The sequence below is a fragment of the Uloborus diversus genome, unplaced genomic scaffold (genome assembly GCF_026930045.1).
Source record: "Uloborus diversus isolate 005 unplaced genomic scaffold, Udiv.v.3.1 scaffold_1051, whole genome shotgun sequence".
NCBI lineage: Eukaryota > Metazoa > Arthropoda > Arachnida > Araneae > Uloboridae > Uloborus > Uloborus diversus.
The window spans coordinates 13,490-38,620 of NW_026557712.1; the positions used below are offsets into that span (position 1 = coordinate 13,490).

A 25,131-nucleotide genomic window follows, 5' to 3' on the forward strand; every position below is an offset into this window, starting at 1 on the left:
CTTCCTCTGAGTTCACCACAAATGTCCTAAATTTCAATTTTTAAGGCTTCACTTTCTAAATTGTTTTGTAGGAATAGCACCCCTCTTACCTATAAACATGACTTATGACCGCCTAAAAATTTTAATACTTTAATTTTGGAAACTTTTTGAAAAAATCTTCCTACACCCCTTCCCCTTTAAGTCATCCAAAGATAGCCCAAAACAAAGCTCTTAAAATTTCAGAAACTAAAATGTTTCGGGCTGGGGGTGCGGAATACCCCCCCCCCTCTCATTGTGTTTACTAAACGCAGTGTAAGTTTTTGTTTAAGATTTATTTTTCTATTGAGAGAGCAACTCCCTTCCAAACATCGCCAAAAACAACCCAAAGTTTTAAGACTTCAATTTCGAAAATGTTTCGAGAAAGACCCCTGAATTCCCCTAACTCTTAACTCACTCAAAAATAGCCAAAATAGCATTTCAATACTTCAGGGAGAGAGACCCCCCCCCCCCCCCCCCCGAACTCTTTCCTCTAAGTTCATTAAATTTTACTAAAATTTGCGGTTTCCCCTATTCATCACCGAAGATTTAAGAATTTAAATTCTGAAACGTATTGAGAGAAAACCTTCGAATTCCCTCTTCTTAAGTCTTCCAAAGATTACCTAAAGCTAAGTTCTGAATACTTCAGCTTTGAATATTTTTTGGGAAAGGAGAACCCCGAACCCCAAGACGGTTCAAAGTTGCGCTTTTAAGACTCCAGTTTCGGAATTTCGCCTAAAGAGAGCCCCCTCCCTCCCTCTTGACATTGCCAAAGACAGCCTAAAAGATTTAAGACTTCAATTACAAACAGTTTTTCGGGAGAGGGTCGCAAATGCCCTTTAACTTAAGTTATTTAAGTATAGCCTCAAATAGTTTTTAATACATCAGCTACAAAACATTTTCATATTAGAACACCAAAACCATCTCTCATAAATTCACCAAAGATTGCCTAAATTAGTGTTTTTAAGACTCCAGTCTTCGATTCTTTTTTAAAAACCCACTTTTATATCATTAGAAACAGCCTAAAACTTTTTGACTTCTAAATTTTTAAGAGTTTGCACTGGAGAAATATCGAACCACTCCTAGCTTCAAAAATATTTTCAATTCAGTTTTTCGATATTTTTTACTGTAACCCGTGAGTAACCCCACACCCCCTAGATAGTCCAAGATATCAACGTTTTAAGACCTTAGTATCGTATGTTAATTTGCGGACAGATTACCCTCTTTGCAAGAGCAGCAATTTTTCGCAAACTCGTGCTGCCGTTTTTTTTCTACTTTCCTTTCTCTCCCTCCCCCCACCCATATTTCATATTTCCATTCTAGCGAGTGTTCAAATCGATGACATTAGAATTTAATGATTCCTCAAGTCATTGTCAAAAATGCAGGAACGGTTTTCCCATCGGTGTTTCCAACCAGCTAGAAATCCCCCCCCCCCTCGATTATTTCCAAAATTCCCATTTTCATTAAAATCTTCAAAATCTTGATAAGTTTCTGTTTTACATGGTATGTGGACGCCCTTTACTGTGGCGAAAATATTTCATCTTGTCAGCAATCACTCTCAATCAGTGATGCAGATTCAACTCTTAAGACATTTTAAGAGCGTACATAATTTTCATTTATGCGTGTCAAGTTTGCAAAAAAAAAAAAAAAAAACCACAAATGAAAAAAACGAAAGGATGATCGAAAATAGCATGAGAAAAGGCTAAATTTTCAATTAGAGCCGATTGCTTCGAAAAATTAGGGAGAATAGCGAGCAACTCCTTGGTCTGCAATGCAGCGAGTTGGAAATAAAGCTATACCTAAAAAAAGTCAAACGGCGCGAGCCGAAAAGTCACTCCTCCAAAAGCACGTTGCAAACAAAACAAGCACATGGCGGAAAACCGCGAGAATGTCGATGTAAATTCGTGGTTATGGAACGGTCCAGTAATATTAAAGCATATTTTTCAAACACTCAATTTTTCTTTTTTCATTCAGAATTAAAAGAAAGTCATTGAATTTCTTTAAGTCCCGACCTCCGTCTCGGAAATTTTGTCAAGACGGAAATCCGTCCTGAGACGGAAGGTCTTGCACCCATGACTTGCATTCGTTGTTTAAAAAACAATCACATAAATCACCTCCAAAAAGAAATTTCTGGTTTATGTGTCTTAAATCTAATTATAGGGTCGAAAATTAGGTCAAAAAGCCGATTGGAAATTTTTTATTACTATTTAAAAACCATGCACAGTAGTGTTTTTAGCTTTCATGAGACTATTCAGATCAATATCCATGACCATAAAAAATTGAGAAATAATTAAAATCTAATCTTCTTTTAAAACAGTTTTTTACATACATTAGAGATTAAATATGCAGGTAATTATGCAACAGCTTAAACCTTTGTTTTTCCTGTTTTTAAATTTTTTTGTAAATTTCCAACTATTTCACTAGTCAACAAAGGTTAAAGAAATATTTCAAAATTAATCTGTTCAAAATTAATCAAATATAAATTCCCTTAGTAGAAAGCTACGAAAATCCTTTCTCAAAATTTTCCCAGGAATTTACTCACTCGCATAAAAACTAAAAAAGCGTTTGGCTGAAAATAATGGAAAATGGATATTCATTCACTTTGAAGGCTATTGATAAAATCTTTCAAACCTTTTTCGGAAACTTTTTGAAAGAAGCTTCAAACTCCCTTCCCCCTTAAGTCATCCAAACAGTCCAAAAACAGAGTTCTTAAAACTTCAGAAACGGAATTTTTTCGGGCTGGCCGGTGGAATACCCCTTTTCCCTGTGTAAAGGCAGTTAAGTTTGTGTTTAAGATTTATTTTTCTTTTGAAAGAGCAACTCCCCTCTCCACATCGCCAAAGACAACCCAAAGTTTTACGACTTCGATTTCGAAAATGTTTCGAGGAAGTCCCCCGAATTCCTTAACTCTTAACTCACTCAAAAATAGCCAAAATAACATTTCTTTATGTCAGCATGGAGTAATTTTCGAAGGAGAGAGCCCCCTCCCCCCAACTTTTCCCCCTAAGTTCACTAAATTTGACTTAAGTTTGCGGTCCCCCCTTTTCATCACCGAAGGTTTAAGAATTTAAGTTTTATAAACATTTTTCAAGAGAGAGTCCCAAATACTCTTTCTCTTAAGTCATATTTAAGTAAAGCCTCAAATAGTTTTTAATACCATCAGTTACAAAACATTTTCAGGTTAGAACACCGTAACCATCTCATAAATTCACCAAAGATTGCCTAAATTAATGTTTTTATGACTTCAGTTTCTGATTTTTTTTATTTTAAACTTCTCCCTCCCCACTTTTATATCATTAAAGACAGCCTACAAACATTTTTTACTTTAAAATTTTTAAGAGTTTGCAGAGGAGAAATCCCGAAACACTCCTAGCTTCGAAAATGGCTTACAATTAAGCTTTTCGATTTTTTATTTTAGAGCCCTCGAGTAGCCCCCCCCCCCCCCAGACTGTCCAAGATATAAACGTTTTATGGCTTCAGTAACGTGGGTTATTTTGCGGACACCCTCTTCGCAAAAGCAGCATTTTCAATTTTTCTGCCATTATTTTTCTCGTTTCTTTTCTTTCTCTCTCTGTGTCTCCCCTCCCCCTCCTCTATATTTCCATTCTAGCTAGTGTTAGATTGCAAGTCATTGGGATTTAGTGTTTCTTCAAGTCTTAAGAATATTTTACCAGAAACATGTCAAAAATGCAGGAACAGTTGCCCATCAGTGTTTCAAACCAGTTTGAAATCCCCCCCCCCCCCGATTCTTTTCAGAATTGCCATTTTCATTAAAATCTTAAATTCTTGGTAGTTCCCGTTTTACCTGGTATGCAGACGCCCTTTGCTGTGGCATAAACCTTTCTTCCCGTCAGCACTTACTCGAAAGGGATTATTCAGATTCAACACAATTTAAGAGAGCACATAATTTTGATTTATGCATGTAAATTTTGCAAGATTAATTCGAAAAATCAGCGAGAATGGCGAGCAACTCCGCAGTCTGCAAAGCAGTGAGTTGGAAATAACAGAGCTACCTAAAAAAAAAATCAAATGGCGCGAGCCTAAAAGATACTTTTCCAAAAGCAGGTTGCAAACAAAACAAGCCCACGGTGGAAAATCGAGAGAATGTCCATGTAAATTCATGGTTATGGAACCAAGGCCGTATCTAGAAATTTTTTTTGGGAGGGGCCTGGATTAGCACATTGCCCTAACACACACACACACATACATATAGTATATATCGACACACCAAACGCTTAAAAATGTTAACATAGAAGACTTTTTGTCTCGATTTTTAATGATTCCACTGTTTGGACTGTTGTTATTTTAATTTCTTATTATTTTTCTTATTCACCTTGTAGTGGTAAGGATAACAGGAGAGTGTCCCTTTAAGTCGGATGTAGAACATCCATAATTTCAGGGGGTCCGGGGGTTTCTCCCGAGAAATTTTTGGAAAAAAAATCTGTATTTTGAGGCCTTATATTAGGTAATTGAGACTACAAAAATATGAAAAAAAAAGGCAAACAAAGTCTTTTAAAAATTATACATTCTTTTGCAAATCAAGATCGAAAAAAATAAATTAAAAAAAAAAAAAAAAAAAAAATTAATTTGAATTCTGAAATTTTGAATTCAAATTATGTTTTTCGCAATCACGAACTGAGACAGGACCCTACTCATTGGAGTTATTGTTTCTAGAAATAGCTCCTGTCCCCCCCCCCCCCAAGCTGCCTCTCCTCCTGGGCGGTTACGTGTGCATAGTTGAGTGTGTAGGCTTGTGTGTGTGCGTAGACCTGTGTGTATGCACGTGTGTGTGTGAGCGTGCATGTGTGTAGGATATGAAAGCCTCCGACCAGGAGAAGCGGATAGCTCAGGACCCGAGCAGCCACGCCGCCTGCAGAGGACGGTGGTGCTGCAGAGGCTTCTGATCCAAGCTGAAAAAGGCACGGAACGTCAAAAACGGTCAAATGAGAACAATAAGCAATCGTGATTGTTCAATAAAAATTGCTTGCTCAACAAATCATGGAACTTAATGGACAGAGAGGAAAAACAAGAGAGGAGAAAATAGAAGCACCCCGCCATCTGCTCATATCGGCTTTTAGTGAAGTTTGTTTTTGATCAATCCCCCTACCCCCATTTTTTTTCATTAAATGCCTTACAGTATGAAAATTGTACAAAACAGTTTAAAAGAAATGGTGTAGACATTCAGAAAATAAGAACGAAAGAATAATATTCTGGCCATTTGGACAATTCATACTTTATTTTCTTGATAAGATATAAAATTGAAGAACTTTTCAAGGAATTTCAAAAACTTAAATAATTTTCAGACTCTCGAACAGTTGAAATTATTTGAAGCTCTTTATTTACACTTTTCAGAAGTTGATTGCACAGTCTTACAAAATGATTATAACTTTGGAAGACACGCCCGTTTTAAGTTAAAAATAAATGCAACGAAATATTTCTCGAAACAAACTTTTTTTTTCAATCACAAGTAGTGCAGAAAATGAAAGAGTAGAGTAAGTGTTATCTTTCTTCTCATACTTAAGGTATTAACAGTATGCAGTAGAAGTAAGAAAAAAAAAAACAAGTAATAACAAAAGAACTTCCATGATACTGAATTCGGCATTAAATAAATGCAAGACAAGAAACATATCAGTCACAAAAATGATCTTGAAAATTATGCTACAAAAACGCGAGAATCGTGATTTTTGCATTTTTTACTCAGGATGTATCAAGGAGCTGAATTTGGCACATCTTGGTAACAAGATACGCCTAATCGGAAACTAGGGGCCCAGCCTTTGGAGGTCCCCGGCTCGAAATCAGTACAGTGTAAGTTTTATAAGAGTTTTAGGGGGAAGCAGGGTCGTTGACAGAGGGGAGAAGGGACACCTGTTGGCCCGGGCCCGAGCTTAAATGGGGCCCAATAATTTCAAACCTAGAGTGGAAAATATGGGTAAACAATATGGAGGGGGCCCAAAAAAAGCATTTGTGACAGCCCCAAAATTTCTGTGCACGCCTCTGGAGGAGGAAGTGCACAGAAGTCGGTTCAGTAGACTTGAAAAGTCTACCGAACTGACTTGAAGGGCCTGCCTTGAACCTGGACTGCCCTGAATTGAATTGGGAAAGAGAGCAGGAAGTCCTAATTAAAGATCTAAATTTCAAGTGTGCCTTGTAGCTAATGAGAACTAGAACTGCTTTTTCTGTATTTCTTCAAAATATTATAAATTTTAAATAGTAGCAAAATTAAGAATGAAAAAAAAATTGTTATTTTCCTTTTTGGACATTAGGAATTTAAAAAAAAAGAAAAAACCTTCTTCTGTTTCACGGTACAAAACATTTCGGGTTTTGGGGGGGGGGGGGTGTCAGGCCCCCCCTCTGGATACGGCCTTGTATGGAACGGTCCAGTTATTAAAGCATATTATGTGAACACTCAATTTTTCTTTTTAAAGTAAAAACTGAAGGAAAGTCATCGAGTTTCTTTCCGTCCCGACCTCCGTCTCGGAAATTTTGTCCAAGATGGAAATCTGTCCAGAGATGGAAGGTCTTGCACCCATGGGCTGCACTATGGCACCTATGTACCTACCCTTCTGTGAATTTTTTTGCTCGTCAAGCATTGACACTAAGATATAAATTAAAAAACACATTTCAGCAAAATATTTATTTAAAAAAACAACAACAATGGATGGGCATTAATGGTTGTAGTATGACTTGTCCAATAAGGGAGCAGCAATAAAGATTGCTGATTTGCTTGCTAGAACACTTTTAAGATAGCTAATTCAGCATGATGCTTGTCAGGATCACCATTTGTATTTTTTTGCTAAGTATGGCATTCATTTGTAAGGTCAAAATAAATATGTATGCAGAAAAAAATATATATTTACCTTCAACTACAGATCCTTCATTAGGTGTTAAATACCCTTGTCCTTCTTTAATTAGGGACCTCAAGATACTTTCATCATTATTAGGACTAAGATCCTCCATTTTCCAATCAATTAATTCAACATCAAATACTAAGGTTGCATTTTCGGGAATATTAGGAGGGCTCCCTTTTTGGCCATATGCATAGTCAGGAAGGCAAAACAATGTACTTTTCTCTCCTTTCTTCATGGTAGCAACACCGATATCCCATGCTTTGATGACTTGACCTATACGAAAACAAAAGTACTTGTGTATAGCAGCCTGAAGTAGAGATGCAAAGTTCTTGACAATAATGTGTTAGGAAAAAAGTCTTCACAGCTGCATTCCAAAACTTATGTTAGAAAAAAGTTTTGACAGCTGCATTCGAAAACTTAATAACAGCATTACATATTTTAGATACGAATGAGCAACTTTAAAATAATAAAACATATTTTAAAAAAAGAAAGCCTTGCATTGAAGAAAGATTGTAAGATGTAAATTTAAATACAAACAAATTACTGTAAGTGTAAATGTAATTAAAATTCTAAGTACAGTAGAACCTTCTTTATCCTGATCATTTAACATTTTTATCAACTTTAATGGAGTTAATTAAGCATTAACTGTTTCACTCATTTTTCTTCTGTAAGCCACTTTTACACAGTTAATGATTCAGAAATAAAATATTTGTATAAGCCGGTGCAGTCATAAGACATTTTCTTTTTTTTTCTGACTAACATTAAATACTTAAATTAGGCACTTTTTATATGAGGTAAATTCCACGAAAATGCGACATAGACATTTTTTAAATTTAAACTAAATCAACTGTTTTTTGTTCTAGTTGATAGAAAATAAGTCAAATATTAAGAAAATAAAATATAATAAAATAATTGCATAAATAATTCTTTAGAACAAATTACTTCAAGACTTACTTAGAAACTGAAAATCTGTTATTTTAACCTCTAGTTTCATGTTCCTTGATTCATATAAATAGCACATAGATTTTTTAACAAGCATATTTATTTGAAAGATTGGTTCATTTTCTTCTCAAAAATACCAAAATTTTAACAGGAAACCGTTTAATTATTTTGCTTTCTCCCTCAAACTTGGTATCCGTTTTCATGTCATGTCTGTCACAGAAAATGTAGATTTTTTTTGTTTTAAACAAAACCTACTTGATAAAATTCAATAATACTTTATTTTCTCTTTCTAAATGCCAAAAGGAAAAATTGACAAAAAGATTAAAAAATAAATTTGAGATTTGAGGGAAATATAGAACATTGAAGTTTGTCATGTCTGTCACACCAGTAATGTCTGTCACGCCAGTAATGTCTGTTACAATAAGTTTTTAAGCAACTTTGCATTAATGCTTTGCTTTTAAGGTTACTATTATTGTTATTTAGCTTTGTATTGATTGCGGCTGTATTTTTTACTACAAAACTGAATAAAAAAGCTTTTGAGAATACTTGGGATAGACAGCAGTTCCTATGTGTGGCTACAGCCAAGGGACAGCACCCTAACTGGGCCATTTTGACCAAGTTTGTTTTAACTGCTTGTACACCTGCTTTACTAATAAGAAGGTAGATGATGTTGCAGTATAAATGAATAGTTTTATTTTTAAGCTATGTGAGTTAAACTTTGCTGCTTTAGCAGTTATATGGGCAAAGTTGAATTAGTTTTCAAACTTCGACAAAATATGATTTTTACGTATGGTACGTAATTTTGATTATCTACGTTGACTGAGCAGCATTTGGAATTGAATTTTTGTTACACTTCTTGGCTATGTACTAGTGCATTATTTGTGCACATTCATCTTCAACTAACTATACTAATTCAGTTTCACTTATTTATTTATATATTTAAAAAATGGCAAATACACTCCATTTTTGGTACACAATTCTAATTTTGGGTATTTTTATACATACTTCAGAGGGTCTTAAAGTCTACTTTCTTCGATTTCAATACTTGTGGTGATGACAAAAATTCACTTGGAAAAAGCAACATACCACAATATGCAATATTGCAAGACAACAAAATTTGTGACACTAGGTTTTGTATTTAAATATTTAATAGTGAAATTACATGAAATTTGCTGTTTTCCATCCTAACTGAAATAACAATTTTATTTTAGAATTTAAATTTTTCAGCATTAAGTTGTACCTTAAGATTAAGCAAATCATTTAGTGAAATTCCGAAGTCTCTAAGTGGTCTAGTTGCTAAGATATAAGCAAAAGCAGGCCTCAGATTTTTCCGTGACAATCAGGCCAAGTATAATAAAAGTGCTTAATAAAAAAGATAAGACAGGGTTCAATGTCTTAGATGTTAAAACGCACTCCCATAACAAGTATGCGAAAATTAATACTTTATTTTTGTTAGTTAAATCTAACAGTGATGAAGAAGATGACTAAATAGTTTCTGTTTTTAATTAGCAATAATCCCTGGGGTTTTAGTTTAGCCTATAAAATGTTCTTTAATTAATTATATGTGATTTTCTTACTTTCAAAGTGTTTTAAGATAAATAAAACATTTAAATTTAGTTAATATCTATATCACTTGGTATCATTTTATGCGTAAACATTCCCCATTCGATGCGTAAAGTTGCCCCATGTTCGGGGTAACTTAACGCGACCGCCTTGGACCTAAAAAACATCTTTTTTCCTGTTAAAAACACAACCTGAGCAACAACTGAATATACAAATTTTGACTTCATTAACTGCTTTATAGAACCACAATGTCTAAAATTTCCTAAGTTCAAACATAAAAATTAGAAAATTTATTGACAAAAATCCTCGTAAATGTGCCCTGGTCTACCATAGCATTAATTAGTATCCTTTTTTCAAGGCACATACAAAAATGTGTCAGTGATAGCTTTATTTTACATTTCACAATTTTCTTTTTTCAGAACTCTAAAACTTGATTTAAAAACTTAAAGAAAAATAAGAACTAGCGACAGTTTAATGTCTTTGCTTGACTTGGAAGAATCCAGTTCCGGTACTGGTTAGTTTAACTTTTTTAATTTACAGAGGTGGGCCAAAATACTTTTTGCCGACTGGTCCAAAGTCAGTCAGTCTGCCGCTGAGTTCAACCGACCTCAAAACTTGTTTTCTTGTAGAAAATGTAATTTAGAAAAATTTCGTAAAACTGCTTCTTAATATCAGAATTTGAGGAGCAGTACTGACTGCTCCCCAAAATAAAATACTTATTTCCCACACTGCCAGTCACTAGATTAAGCTTTATATTGGTTTATAATTTCATCAATTACAGTGAAACCTGTGTAAGTTGACCACTCGTGGTGCAGTACTTTGGCGGTCAACTTAGACAGGTGGTCAACTTATAAAGGGGGGTAATTTTATTTTTTTTTTCATTTCTTGCGCCATGTATTCATTTTTTTGGGGAATTCACCCTTACTCTTTCTGTTCAACTCACTTTCATTCTTTAAAATTATTGAAAGTGAAACAATAATTAAAAATACTATTCAAATAATTTTGTTAGTTTTTCCTTGTTTTTAACTATATTAGACACTTTAGTTTTAGAAATTCCATATATGCCAGTTAATATTCTCTGGCTTTTTCCATTTTCAGTTAATTTTAATATTTCATACTTTTTATTAATGTCAAACTTTCTTTTTGAAGCCTTTTTATGTAAAACTTATACCACAAAGAGCAACAAGCTCGACTCTCCCAGTTCATAAAGGCAAAATCAAAATGTCCTATCTCTTAATCCCTTGCACCAGAAATATGTAACTTTACTCATTAGCAAGCCCAGATCTGTGTACTCGCAGTGTGAGAGGCCCGTGTCTTTAAAGGTGCGAACGGCCCTAGAAATTGAAGAAAAAATAGAAAAAAAAAAAAAAAAAAACTAGTACTAAGACTTATTCACTTTACTAATAGACATTGCTGGCCACTAAGGAGGGGCCCTACATATTTTGTTGCAGGGGAATCAGATCCATCCAGGCCTGCTCTTTTTAGCACAATTCCTGTGCTGTCACAACATATTGCAACTGAAAGGAAAGACTTTGAACTTTTCTACCGACACCTATTTTCATTGAACAGAGTACAAAAAGCTATCTCAAATAGAACAACAAATGAAAAACAAGTTTGGAGAATAAAGAGCAGCATTACGCTTTATGCTGCTGTTGAGTTAGTAAAATGCTGTTGTCATCAAAGCATTAAAAATATTCTTAGAAAGCTATGAGAAAAAAAAAATAAATAAGTAAATAAATAATAAAATAAAATAATTTGCTGAAGAAAGTTAAAAAAAATAAACCAAGTGGTCAACTTACAAAGGGTTTTTTACAATACTCCAAACCAAATTTGGCGAACATTAGTGGTCAAGATAGACAGGTGGTCAAGATAGAGAGGTGGTCAAGTTAGAGAGGTTTTCCTTCATTATATGAGATAGGACTAATTCCGTTCCTGACAAAAGCAGTCAACATAGACAGGTGGTCAACTTACAAGGGTGGTCAACTTTACAGGTTTTACTGTATTATAATAGTTCATATTTCTTCAAAAAGTAAGAATAATACCTTTTCCAAGAGTAAATTCAAAAGGTTCACCACGATCAACACTAGAGTCGAATTTCGTGCCATCTGTTAGTTTTCCAGTGTAATGAACAATAACTTTGTCGCCTTTGGATGGACCAGCATCACCTATACCAGCAGTATTTACAGTCTTTAACACACCACCATCATGATTAGGTGAAACATCAACAGCATTAGGACCAGGAACATATTCATTTTCCTTACACTCCATTGCTTCCGTCTCACTCATAATGGACTATCTAAATAAATAAATAGGTTCCTTAAAATCAAAGATGATGATTACTGTCATAAAAATTAATGTATATAGATTCTTCTATCATTCATACGTGAGACTTCTTTTATTATATTGGGATAAAAAAATTCTTTGAAAGGTGAAAATTTGGCATTTTACTTCCTTTTACAAAAAAAAGAAGTCTTGTATTCGTGAAAAAAATTTCCATAAAAAATCGACCTTAATTTCCATTTTGCTCACCCCCGAATGAATGTTGAGTTTTTTTTTTACTCAACCACACGTGGATAAGTGCCTAAGAACGTATCGATACTCAGTATATCCATTTTGGCGATTCCCGAGTTAGTTACAACGAGTTTTCTTGTGACGTCTGTATGTGCATATGTATGTCGCATAACTCAAGAATGGTATGCCTTAAAAAGTTGAAATTTGGTACGTAGACTCCTAGTGGGGTCTATTTGTGCACCTCCCCTTTTGGTTGCAATTGGGTGTTTCTAAAGGGGTCTTTTGCCCCTTTTATTAGGGGGAGGGGGAAACATTGTTAATTTGTAAACTCAAGTGGTGTTATAATTTGTCGGACATTTGGCAATAGATTGCCAGTCTTCTGGTCACCAAGTTTTGTCGCCAACTTGGCGACAAATTTGGCGATTTTTTTTTTTAAACTTTCAATTTGGCCACTGTTGGTGATATTTAGAGAGTAAACTATTGAATCATATTAAAAATGCCAGTAATGGGGAAATGAAATTAAATTGGAGTAAAAGGAAGTCATGCGATGCTCACATCAGCTCGTTTTTTTTCAATAAGAGCATTGATTAACATGAATATTTTCTGTTTTCATAATTTTATATACCTTCTTTTCTTGTTTAGACTTTATCGTCTATCGGGGATGCAAAAAGTGTGCAGATATAAGCAGAATTTTATGCCTACTCTAAGTGTTCTTTAACTTCTTTAGTTAATTTTTTTTTCTCTTGTCATTTAAATACTCTAGCGTTAAAATTGACATACACTAGGCATCGCTTCAAGGGTACATAATCTATCTCAATAAATCTTAAGTAATCAAGGAAATTAGGTAGCAAGTGAAGTTTTGGTTGAAATATGCTTTTCAGACTATTTTGAAATGCAAAAGACTGAAAAATAATAATTGAATAAATAAAAAAAGCGTTACTTGGATTTTTTTCTCCATGTAATTTTAGAAAAACTTAGATGGTCTCCCTTACATATTTATGTACCTAATAGGAAAGCTGCATTGATTTAAAAAAGAGAAAAAAAAAAAATTATTTAGCAAACTTACATTTCCTTAAAAAATATAAGTTTCTAAATTTATTAAATCTGTAATTTATCTGTAAAAATTTGCTAGTTACTTTGCATCAACTAGATTTTACTCTTTGCAATGATAGCGCAATTTCATGGTGTCGGAGGTGAAAAATGAAGAAACATTTCAGTTTTAATTTCATTTACCAAATATAAACTGATCCAAATTGATTAAATTTATTTTCAAGATACTTACTACATCCTACTGAATAAAAAATCATGTTAGTTTTTCAAAATAGATCCCTAAAGCATGAATTAAAAAATTTTAAGGAGTTGGTGTCGGACGTAAATACAAAAATAGTAAAATTGATGGTTCACTTAAAAATTATTCAAAGTCTGAATTGCCTTTCATTTTAATTTTAAAAACAACTTAATTCTTAAGTATACTTATGATTGAAGCATATTTCAGTTTTCAAATGATATTATAAATAATAAAATTACTTAAAAAATATTTTTATCTTGGTGTTGGACGAAAATTGTTCATATTGGACATAAACTTTTGCTTTTAATGTAAATACATAACAACGATTACTATTATAAATATTTAAATTACAGGTTACATATATTGCGCCAAAATTTACCAAGTAAATTCAGAAGTATGATCATTTGGGTTAAGTGGGTCACCCCCCTAAAACTGAAATATGCATATGGTTTTTTATACTTTTTACATTTATCATGTCATGATTCATCACAGTGATCGATTTTGCATATATTTGGGTTTTGTGGAATTTTTTTTCTAGGTCAGAGGGGAAAAAAATCTGAAAAATATTTTTTGGCAAGTTTAAGCAACACTTTTCAAAGAAGTGTTTCCTGTTAGCTTTTATTATTTTTTATGATCATTAAACCTTCATGTACAGTTTAACTTAAAGTGCATACTTCAACCAGAATTTTTGAATAAAAAATTATCAATATCTGTTTTAGAGGAGGAGTTCTACTTATCCCATAAAATTTCGCTATAAGTGGTTCCACCCGTAACAGTGAGGATTTGAAAATCAAAAGCAACTCTGATGAAATATTTGTATCAGTGAAATACAAGACAACTATGATGACTCAGTAGGAATTGATAGTTCAGCTATAAAAACTGCTAAAGCTGGTGATTAGTTTTATCTGTGAAACTTATGTGAAAGAAAACCATTAAGATTTATGTAGGTCTAATATTGATAATGGTTCTTCCTTAGCCAACTTTACATAGACGCATTGATTTAGTGTATCCAATTTCTTTTTCAAGTTATAGTTTTGGCTAATTTGCCAAAATTGATCTTAATCAACTTTATTACGTTCATTCAACACACCTTGATATGTAAAAGTAAAATCTATACCTAAAGGCTTTCAATAAATTTCACAAATGAAATTGATTTGTTTTTTGATTTAAAGTTTTCCGTGATACAGATTTAAAAGACTAAATATCTCATAAATGGATGCATTTGCAAAAAATTAATTCACACTAAAAATTTACATACTTTATCATGTACTTACCCCTTTTTTTATATATGCTTGATTTAAATTTAATTACAAGGGGGGTGGCCCACTTACCCCTTACTATGGAATAAGTGGGACACCTGTTCGATTTTTAAAAAAATATAAACCTTAACAATAATTAAAGCATTATTTTAGAAAATAATGATAGAATTCGTTTATTGTCCAAGACAAAATATTTTTTTTTGTTTTGAAACTTTTGTATGTTTTCAAAAACAAATTGTTCTCAAAAGGAGTCCTACTTGCCCTAATCAACCCTGTATGTTTGTGCAGTAAATTCACTATGTTGCTTTCTATGCATATGTTTCACTTTAACTTTGAAATGAAATGCAAAAAAAGGAGAAAAACAGTTGAAAACATATGCGTTACATCAATGAGATTGAAAATCTTACTTTGTACCCAAAAATTCATGTATCTAGCTTTAAAATTATTGGCTCAGCATAACTAATTGCACATTTTGGTGTCGGATGTAATCAGGGTTGGCCGGATTGGACCCAATGGTTTTTTTTTTTTTTTTGAAAAAACCTGTTATTTAGCCCACTTTTCTGTTTAAAATTTTTCTAGAAGTTTTTAAAAAAATTAATTAATTTAAATACTTTTACAATTTAAACTTCTTTTTTATTTGTTCTTATTACAGACAATGGACATAAAAAATGAATTTTGAACGTTAATAGTATTTCTTAACTCTTAACGGCATTAAAAAAAGCTTCAAAGATTTTAAATAAATATATTTAACTTTTTTCTTTAACTGGTCAATAAATAACTCAAATTATCTTGCCTAAGTCATGTCTGATTTTCTCAATATTTATAGATTGTATAGATGAAACTACTCGAGCTAAAAGGCTTTCATGTGAATTATTTTCTGTAAACCAACATGTCACAAATCTCGAATAAACAAGGTATCATTTTTAGAAATTAACAGGTTTTACAAACGGTTGGACAGAAAACAGAATAGGATATACAGTATTTTCATTAGCTTACAAAAAAGTTTAATATTTCTTACTCTGTACACAGAAATAGAAAAACATGCAACATAAAATTCAAAGAAATGTTTTGATTAAGCTGGAATTCAGTAAAAAGGGATTTAAACTACTTGAGGTTCTACAGTACTTTTGCATGTCAAAATGAAATACAATAAAGTAAAATACAGAAAAAAATGTAATAATTATAAACAAACAAACGAACAATAGATTTTATCACTCAAAAAGTAAGTTTGCCCTAACTGTTAGTAATCATGAAAACTAAAAAATCTGAAACTTCACCATTCTTGGGTTCCGTTGTCTTTTATACTTTTCTTTAGTGCTTTCATCTTTGTCCATATACTTACGCTACAGTATGCTACAAGCACTTCACATTTTCCCAAAAAACCCACATTTCTTTAAAAAAAACCCAGCTTTAGTTGGGTTCTTTTGCGTCTTATTTAAAAAACCCAAAAAACCCTGGGTCCATGGGCTTTTTTTTAAAAACCCGGGTTTTTGCCAACTCTGGACTTAAAACACTTACTGTACTTCAGAGAAATTCTTTTACAAATCAAAATGAATTGTATTTTGACGCATTTTTGCAACATCACCAGCAACACATTGTATCTTTAAATGGTTATTCATCTCAATTCGGAATGTATTTTTTGGAAAAACTGAATAACTTCGAGAGTCGCTAAATATGGTTTGAAAATACTCAAGATGTTGACCTTAGTTTAACCTCCTGTAACTTATTTATAACTGAAGTCGTCAAATTTTAGACAGGCATTTCAAAATACACAACACTTTACTTTTAAAATGATACCTTATTTGTTTCACAATTTTAATTCTGAAAATTTGATCATCTGGTTGATCTTATCATGGAATTGCCCAATATGTAAAATACATGAAAATATTTGGGGGGAAATGATGGAAGTTTTTCAAAAAAAAAAAACCATTTTGAAAAAAAGAAAAATTAATTTGAATTTTGACATCTTGAATTCAAATTATGTTTTTTGCAATCACGATTGTGTGTATGTAGGCGTGTGTGTTTGTGTGTGGGGGGTATGTGTGTTGTGTGTAGGGGTATGTGTATGTGTGTGTAGGCATATGTGTTTGTGTCTGTGTGCAGGCATGAGTGTGTGGGTAGTTGTGTGTGTGTATGTTTTTGTGTGTATATGTGTAGGTGTCTGTATGTATGCGTGTGTGTATGTGTAGGTGTCTGTATGTATGCGTGTGTGTATGTGTTTGTGTGTGTATGTGTTTGTGTGTGTATGTGTTTGTGTGTGTATGTGTTTGTGTGTGCGTGTGTGTATGTTTTTGTGTATGTATGTGTAGTTGTGTATGTGTGCGCGTGTGTGTAGGACATGGATGCAACCTGGAGACGGCTTTCGCTATAGGAGCAGCATCGTGAGGAGCCGGTCGACTTTGATGGTGCAGAGGGTGGCAGTGGGAAAATAAAATGATAGAGGACGCCAAAAACAGTCAAATGAAAGCAATAAGCAATCGTGATTGCTCAAAAAAAAAAAAAAAAAAAAACACATGGTTTAAACCAAACAACCCTGGATGTCAATACACAACTTTTCCTATCACAGGCGATAAAAAAAAATTATACCTCAGCATTTTTTTTTTAATTTAAAAAATGTCAATTTTTACATTTTGGCGAAACTTCAAGGGGCTGGCAAAGAATCTAAATATACTTGATTTCCAAAAAATTTTTTACACGAACATTTGATGTCAATACACAATTTTTTCCGCCACAGTTTTCCATTTTTCAAAAAAGTTAAAATTGACCCACCCTAGTATACACCTCATATTTTTACTGAATAATCTTGTTTCCAGCAATCTTCTCAAAAATTCTCTTTGAATTGCTTTATCACAGACAAAAGTTCTGGTTGGCAGATTAGTTATATCATATTTCACTATTTTAATTTAACATTATATTTTAATGTCTATTTTCATTGTAATTTTCAAACTAAATGTAAATGTATCGTAAAGCTATACACTGCCCCCTTCTAAAATTATAAAAATTTGGCCATTTATTAAAATAAGGTCGAAGATCACTGACCATATGAACTAGAGTAACAAATCAAAGCGTAAAATTAAAGCTCTATAGCATTTGTAACTTAATTGAAAACATCCGATTTAAGCAAACAGTTCAGTTACAGCATCCAGAGACTTCAGTTTTGTCTTTTTTAGGCTCATCAGGCTGAATAGCCATAGACAGCAAACCAACTCCAACATTAAAGCCGATATGATTCAAATTGAAACTACAACCAGCTACAAATATCATTTTGGACAAACAAATTATTTGCCTATTTCATTTTTATTTGACTTATACATATGCTTCAAGAAATTAGAATATGTAGGTATAAAATATAACGAACGAAACTGAAAGTTATTTTACGATCGTTAATCTTTAGAAACACTTGGCCAGGAAAAATCTGAAAATTGCATGAAGTCACTGAAAGTATAACAAATTCAAAACTGCAGTCAAAATAAAATATTTACTTCGTTTTAAGATTTTAAATTGAGAAATCTACCAATGGGTTGTTTTTCATTTGCACTTCTACGAAGTTATTAAAGTGATTTAAATACAAAGGCTTTTAACAACTTTTGTCGTTTAAAGTTTTCGCCTGAAAACCAAGATTATTAATTCACAATAATATTCAATTTGAACTCACAGAAGGGTATTCTATGGCACTCACATGTATATAAGAATGGATTTGTGATTTCAATACAGGAAAAATCTTTCCAGAAAGTTCCTTTAGATGCCGGCAAGGGAAAGCGTGCAACCACAGACAGAGAGACAGACGCTCGTAGAGTACCAGTGGCTAGTTTTCCATTAATTCTGCTTTCTACAAATGATGAGAGCATGCGCAAAACAAAAGAGATGAAAAGATTTTTTTTTCTTGAAAATTTATTTTATTTTTTACGTTTGGAAAGTATTTACGTTTGAAATGCAAAGTAAAATTTTTAAAAAAAATTCTAAAAGTAACGTGACCAAAAATATCTATTTGCATTAAAAGAACGATCGAAATGAGAAAACATGAGAAATGAATCATCGCTGAAAGTCAGTTAATTTTAACTAACTATGACTGTATAATGATTTAGTAAACATCTCCGTGAAATGATAGCTAAGATGTGCTAATCATTACACATTATAGATCTTTGTTTCATTGCGAGTAACCAGGGAATTGTAAATCATTTTAAATGTTTTGGTGGTACTTTATCTTTAAGAAGTTCAAGAACCATGTTACCTACATGTGTTGAACAAATTTAAATATATACTTACAATGGCATCCATATTCAAAAATCAACTTTTAAAGCATTTGTCGAAGTATGATAATTTTTCATGAATTTATTTCAAATATTTTGAGTTAAAATAAAATATAATGCTGAGACTTTTCTAAAAAGTTCAGGTTCTTTTGGAAAATGAGACTTGAATCGACAAACGCCAATTAATTTTTTATCCTTAATCGATCCTTAATTTACTCAGTATATTTTGCTAAAATATCGGTTTGTATTTCCTCTAGATAATCATAGTCCGAGTAATATAGACTAAGCTTGTTGCATAAACGTTGTAATGGACTTTGAATTTGTCTATAGATGTTGTAATGAAAAGAAATGTTCTTTATCTCTCTCTTCACTTCAACATAATTACATAATTTATTTATACCAAAACTATCTGCTGGTTTCATAATAATCTTACTTGTAATTACCCTTCGCAAAGTTCCACTTGGAAACATAAATATGATTTGCAAGCCATGCAATAATTGAATTTGTCAAATCAGCATTTCTTAATTTCTTTGATAGGTGGAACTCTTTTAGCTGGGCTTTTTTCATATAACCCCAGGTTTTCCCTCAATAGTATTATTTGAATGCAGCATTCTGGATGTGGTTTATTTCCAATAGCAACGATTTTTTCTAACTATTTATTGACTTGGAAAATATAATTAAAAAAAACATATACATTTGTTTTAATTATACAGTCAAACTCGCTTGTAACAAGTCCTGTTTTAACAAGAACCAGGATTTAGCAAGGAAATCAGAGATACTTGGTTGGTACATTGTTAAATATAAAGCATAAAGTGAGAAGCAAAAGGATGTAAGTGGAAATTTTCAAGTCATGAGTAAAACGTATTTAAAGGTAACATCCTAGGTAGGCTTTCATTGAATTTTTTTTCCTAAATGAGGCTGTACAGCAGCACCTACCTGGGCTACTAGTACTATCTCTTGTCCAAAGACAGAGGAGAGATTCCTCTACTATTTGTACTGGTTATCTCCAAATTTAAAATTCTGCCACTTACATCCGTTTGCTTCTCACTGCCTCATATGTGCGTATGTGTAAAGAAGAGAAATGTTCATCGAAGGCTATACTTAAGCAAATGTATAGCCTTTGATGAACATTTCACTTACTTTTGAAACCATTTGACTGTGTAAATGTATGAGACAACCTTGACAAACCATTTTTTTGTGGATCGCTGGGGTGGACGAATTTTACACATGGGAAACAGACGACCAGCATGTTTCTGGATTGATCTCTTTGGATATGGATTTGTTTTTTACTTTTACGTTGATAACTGGAATGAATTCTGTAAAGTTGAGCATCGGATTGGGTTTATTTTAAGTTACAAAATAATCAATAAAGAATGTGACTAACTCTGTGAGAGTAAAAAGGGGCCTTAAAGGATCAATGTAAATTAACTTAAAAAAAAAAAAAAATTGAAGATTATTTTTTTACATGAATTTCAACTTCAAAAACCTACATTTTTTTTGTGTAATGTCCCTATAGCAGATGCAAAGAGATCACAATCCTCAAAGTGAAGGCATCAAAGGTATAAAAATGGCTTGTAAAAGAAATATTTTTGCTAAAATTATTTTAGAATTGTATTTTAGAGGCCTATGATAAGCATATCATTAATATCTATTGACAGAGTTGAAGCAAAAATAAAATTAAACCATTGATTCAGCATTGATTCATACTAAAAATAAAAAATGGAATTTCACTTTAAAAACTTGAAATCAGCATTTGAACAAAAATAAAGAGAATTTTCATTTATTTGTATCCTAATAAAGCAAAGTTAGCTTGAAAAAAGAATAAAATATGATTTTCATATCGGATGTAAAAAGATTGCACTTGCAGGTAAATAAAAGAGTTAATGTTAATCATCCTTGTTAGCATCAGCAAATCAAACCCATATAATTTTCTTTCAAAATAACAGATACACATTGCACCGTAGATACACAAATTATTGCCATTTTGAAGTTGTTAACCCTATCTGAAGTGATCCCATTTTTTTTCCCACCCCTACTATCCGTTTGCAGTTCTAAAAGTTCATTTTGCTGATATATATTATTATTGTCTATTAAATCATGAGAGGGGAGAAAAGTGCTTAGGAGGCAAAGTGTCACAATGCCTTTTTCAGAGCAGAGAAGTTTACAAAAACACCGGTGCAAAATAGTTAAGATAAAACAACCAAGCAAAATTATTTAAATCCAAACTGACTTTCAGCGGTTAATTTCTTTCAAAGAAACAAACAAGCATTTTATTTATTTGGCAGCAGTAGTTATTTATTGCTTGCAAGAGCATCACAAGAGTGCCAATTTGTTTTTTTTTTTTTTCTGCAAAATTAGCAGATTTTGTATAAGCTCATCCCTCTAATTTAACTTCAAAAAAGGTTCCAAAAATTATTGGTTTTATACAGGGGAAATATGCGTTATTTTGGTTTCAGGTTTGCTCTTTCAATAAACAATTTGTGAAAGATCTGTTTTTTTTAATCAGAATTTTGTGAATGGTCCGTTTTGGTTGAACGGGATTTTGTGAAAGGTCCGTTTTGGTTGATCAGATTTTCGTGAAGAGTCCGTTAACAGACCCAGATTTACTCTGGCCAGACCCCTGAAGGCAGATGTTCCGGTTAGGTGGTCAGCCTAAAGCGTAACCTCCAGTGCTTGGTTCCCAAGTACGCTTGGTACTGATTTTAATGACCCACTAAAGGATGAACGGCTGAGTCAACCATGCCCAGCCTGGGAAAAAAATCCTGGAACTGTAGCTGGGGAGTGCGAAGCGCTACCACTGAGCCACTGGGCTTCTATCATCAGCAATGCCTCCAATTAATATTTTGGAAAAACTATTTAAATATCTTTACATTTATTTCAATAATAATATTTTATTGAAAAAAAAAAGTTGCTCACTTTATTTCTTTTTTCATTTACTTTTGTTTACAGATTTGCCAAAAATCTTTCTCCTGATAAGCTGCATCTTAGCACTTTAAAAGGACATGGAGAACTACGTAACTTGGAACTGAATGAAAAAGTTTTGACAGAACTTCTTGAACTTCCTGCGTGGTTGAACTTGAAATGTGCCACTTGCAATCATGTCACCTTGCAGGTTTGTATTTTAGTTCGTTTAGTTAGGAGAAGTTTTGTCATCAATTTTTCTTTTAACTGAAGCATATAAATCCAGTAAAATAATGACAAAGCATCTCAGAAAATAACCCTTATATTTTAAGCAATAATAAGAATTTAAAAAAAAAAGACGGGTTCCATTGACTTGCCGTCAATGAGCCAAGTCCCACACTTGGCGAATGTTCAGTTGTTGGTTCAGCATCAAATTCATTAAAAATTTTTCCACTATTAAGTTCCTGCGTTTTTGCATTTAACAGTTTATGTTTCACTTTTGAGTGTGTAGATTTTTTTTTTTAATTCAATGAAAGAAATCCTCTTTTTACACAACAGCTATTGTCAAGCCTGTTATGGCATATAGTAGCACTTCCTTGCTGATATTTTCATTCTCTTTCGAAGCGAGCATTTGTTGATTTAATGTGTTGTTGGTTTAGATGTCGGAAGGTTTGGTTTATCACTTTTCGGGAGGGTGAAATAATATTTTTCAAGTGGTTTGTTTTAATTTTAAGCATCAAGGATTCAGAGGTCTTACATTAGAATACTGATTTCAGACATTCGTCCATCTTCTTCGTTTGTGAGCTCAGGAGAACAGACAGTTTCCAGATTTTTCTGCGAATAAGTATTTTTGCCATTGGTCTCCTGTCAAATTTTGTTTTTTCCCCAAGGGACTCCCACCTGGCTAGTCACCAAGTGATAGGAACAGGGGGCCCTCGAGGGTAATGTCAAATTTTGTATCTTGCTTTTTATGATTTTTTACTCCCAAGTCCTCTCTTTCTTCGATACCTACCCCCTCACCCCAAAAAAAAAGAAGAAAAAAAAAAGAAGCTTTTAATTTTTTATCTGGGAAGCCAATATTGTAGGTGGCTTGTCTCCGAAATTTTGAATTTTTAAGATACACCTATAGATAGCCAATGACTAAGCAGTGAGGAAAATTTTAAAGATACTTTAAGGGTCATTAAATTCACTCTCAAACAACTTTGATGATTGAATAGTAAATTTTCTTCTGAAAATAAAAATTGATAAAAATAAATTACATTTTGATATCACCTTGTTAATTCACAAGATAGCAAATATAAATCTTACTAAAAGTGCTAGAAATACAAACCTTATTATCTTATAAATGCTGTGCTTCATGTTTCTTGTTTTGTACCATTTTCCGACATCCTCTCATTTTTATTTGAAATTTTTTGATGGTTTTTATTTGAAAAAATATATGGTAATATTTTCATATTGAATTTTTAGATCTCTTGGACTAAACTTAAATCTGTTCCTATTTATTTGGTAAGTTTGTTTTATTTCATAGAATAATAATGATATTTTTATGAATAAATAGTTCCTTAAAATAATGTAAACAGTTTGATATTGATACATAAGTACTTAAGATATCAAAAATCTTCAAAGTAAAAGTACTTTTGATGTAGCATTAGGAGCCAAACAGGTTGTTAGTTTTAAAGAAACTGTTCCAAATCAATTTTAAAAATAAGGAAAAATAAAAAAGCTAAATTTCATTTTTAACTTTGATATTATAGAAAGTATTTCCTTTAATTACTTAATGATACAGTACAGGATATTGCTAGATTTTTTTTCCAAAGCATGGAAATACACCTTGACATTTTTTCAATGAGTAAAATTTTTTTTGGATGAGTGAAGTAAATGAAAAAAAAATCTAACGTCCATAATGGTGATCATTTTTATTAAAAACTTTCTGGGGGTGTAATGAAAGATGGCAGAGTAAGGAAAGGTGTGTATTATTTTGATTTTTAATGTTTTGAATTTGAATAATGAAGAAGCATACAAATGTAATATTTAAAAACTTAATTTGCTTTTCTCCTCCCCCCTCCCCATTTTCCATGCTGCTTAGTTTTCATTTAAATGTAAAGGGTGAAAGTACGCTTAAATAAACTTTTTATCAGCATTTTCAAGGTTCAATGTATAGAATGCACGTGTAGGAATGTTAAAAATAGCTCTAGTAGGTACTGTTGTACCTCCATGCAGAAATGTACCCTAATCAGGGTTGGCAAGGTTTTTCCCACCTCCGGTAAATACCATGGTAAAAACCGGCATTTACTGTCATGGGAAATACTATGTTTTTCCCGCATGGGGAAAAACTGATTTTTAAAAACATAAATATCAATTCAAAACAATCTTTAAAAATATCGAAATTGAGTTCTAATTAAATAATAGCTTGGAAAATAGAAAAGAAGGAGAAAATTTTACAAAAATGGACAATGAAGTGGATTTAGTTATAAATATTTACACAACACAGAGATTACAAATCTTAATCCTATTTATATTCTTCATCTTCTACTTACACATTGGGTTTTAGCATCATGTAACAAAGCACATTAGATGCTTTTTGCAGTGTTTGACCTTCGTTGACCTTTGTTTTGCCTTCAGAGAAAAATGTCTATGACTGATTTGTCAAACATTCCATTTGAGTGGACAAGAATCTGGCAACAACTGTTACTGATAATGCAAAAAAACATTCTGTGTAAATATCACACTGAACCAAAATTTAAAGAAAAAAAAATTGATAGGTCTACTTAAAAATGTAATAAAAACTTTATTCATATTAAACACAAAAAATTTATTGCTTCTCCTGATGACCCTGGTATTTTTAAGTTTAAGAATTTTATTTTATTATGTTCTAAAATATTTATTTAGGAAATTAATTATTGTTAAAAACTTTTGTGAGCAAATTTTATGTTTTATGCAATAATTCGTATTTATTTATATTCCTTTCCTACAGAATAATTTTAAAACCAAGAGAATTTTGTAATAACTATTTATTTCTAACTTTCATTTTACACATCAGATACAGAAAGACAAAATATTTCTTACATATTGTTATTTGGAAGTTTTTCCTGGTTTTTATCACATTTTCCCGGTATTTACCACTTTTTCCCAGTATTTCCCGGCGGGATGGGAAAAACAAGTTTTTTGGACGGGAAAAGGCCAACCCTGATCCTAATCTGTTTATTCTGTTTTTATTTGTTTTACTCATTTATTTAACATGTTATTACTATTATAATTATTATTGCATTGTCTCTTACTAAAGTGTGTTAATCTAATGATTTGAATAAATGTTTAGTCTTTAGATGAAGTTATTGTGGAAATAGAAACTTGTGAAGATCTTAGGCCACCAACCCCTATGTCTAGTGAAGCTAGCTATAAGTATGTTAATCTGTAATTTTTCATTATTTTAATGCAGTTAGTTTTGTTTTCCTCTTAAGTTATTATGTAATAATTTATTTCTTTGCTTCTGTTAAACTTTTGAGTGTCTTATGAATAAAAGCTATCAAGATTGTTTCACACCAAAGGTGAAGCAC

General features: G+C 32.3%; 1 protein-coding gene across 2 annotated transcripts in view; it reads right to left on the reverse strand.

The window, feature by feature from the left end:
• Positions 1-18,235, reverse strand: part of LOC129232083 (peptidyl-prolyl cis-trans isomerase FKBP4-like) — a gene marked incomplete at its 3' end in the record, with an annotated part of 30,914 nt that extends 12,679 nt beyond the window's left edge. Inside the window, 3 exon segments of one of the 2 annotated variants that reach the window (XM_054866319.1) lie at positions 6,873-7,136; positions 11,411-11,664; positions 18,106-18,235. In XM_054866319.1, the coding sequence (XP_054722294.1) occupies positions 6,873-7,136; positions 11,411-11,654 (508 nt within the window). 2 annotated transcript variants of the gene reach the window in all.
• Between the last annotated feature and the right edge of the window lie 6,896 nt (positions 18,236-25,131).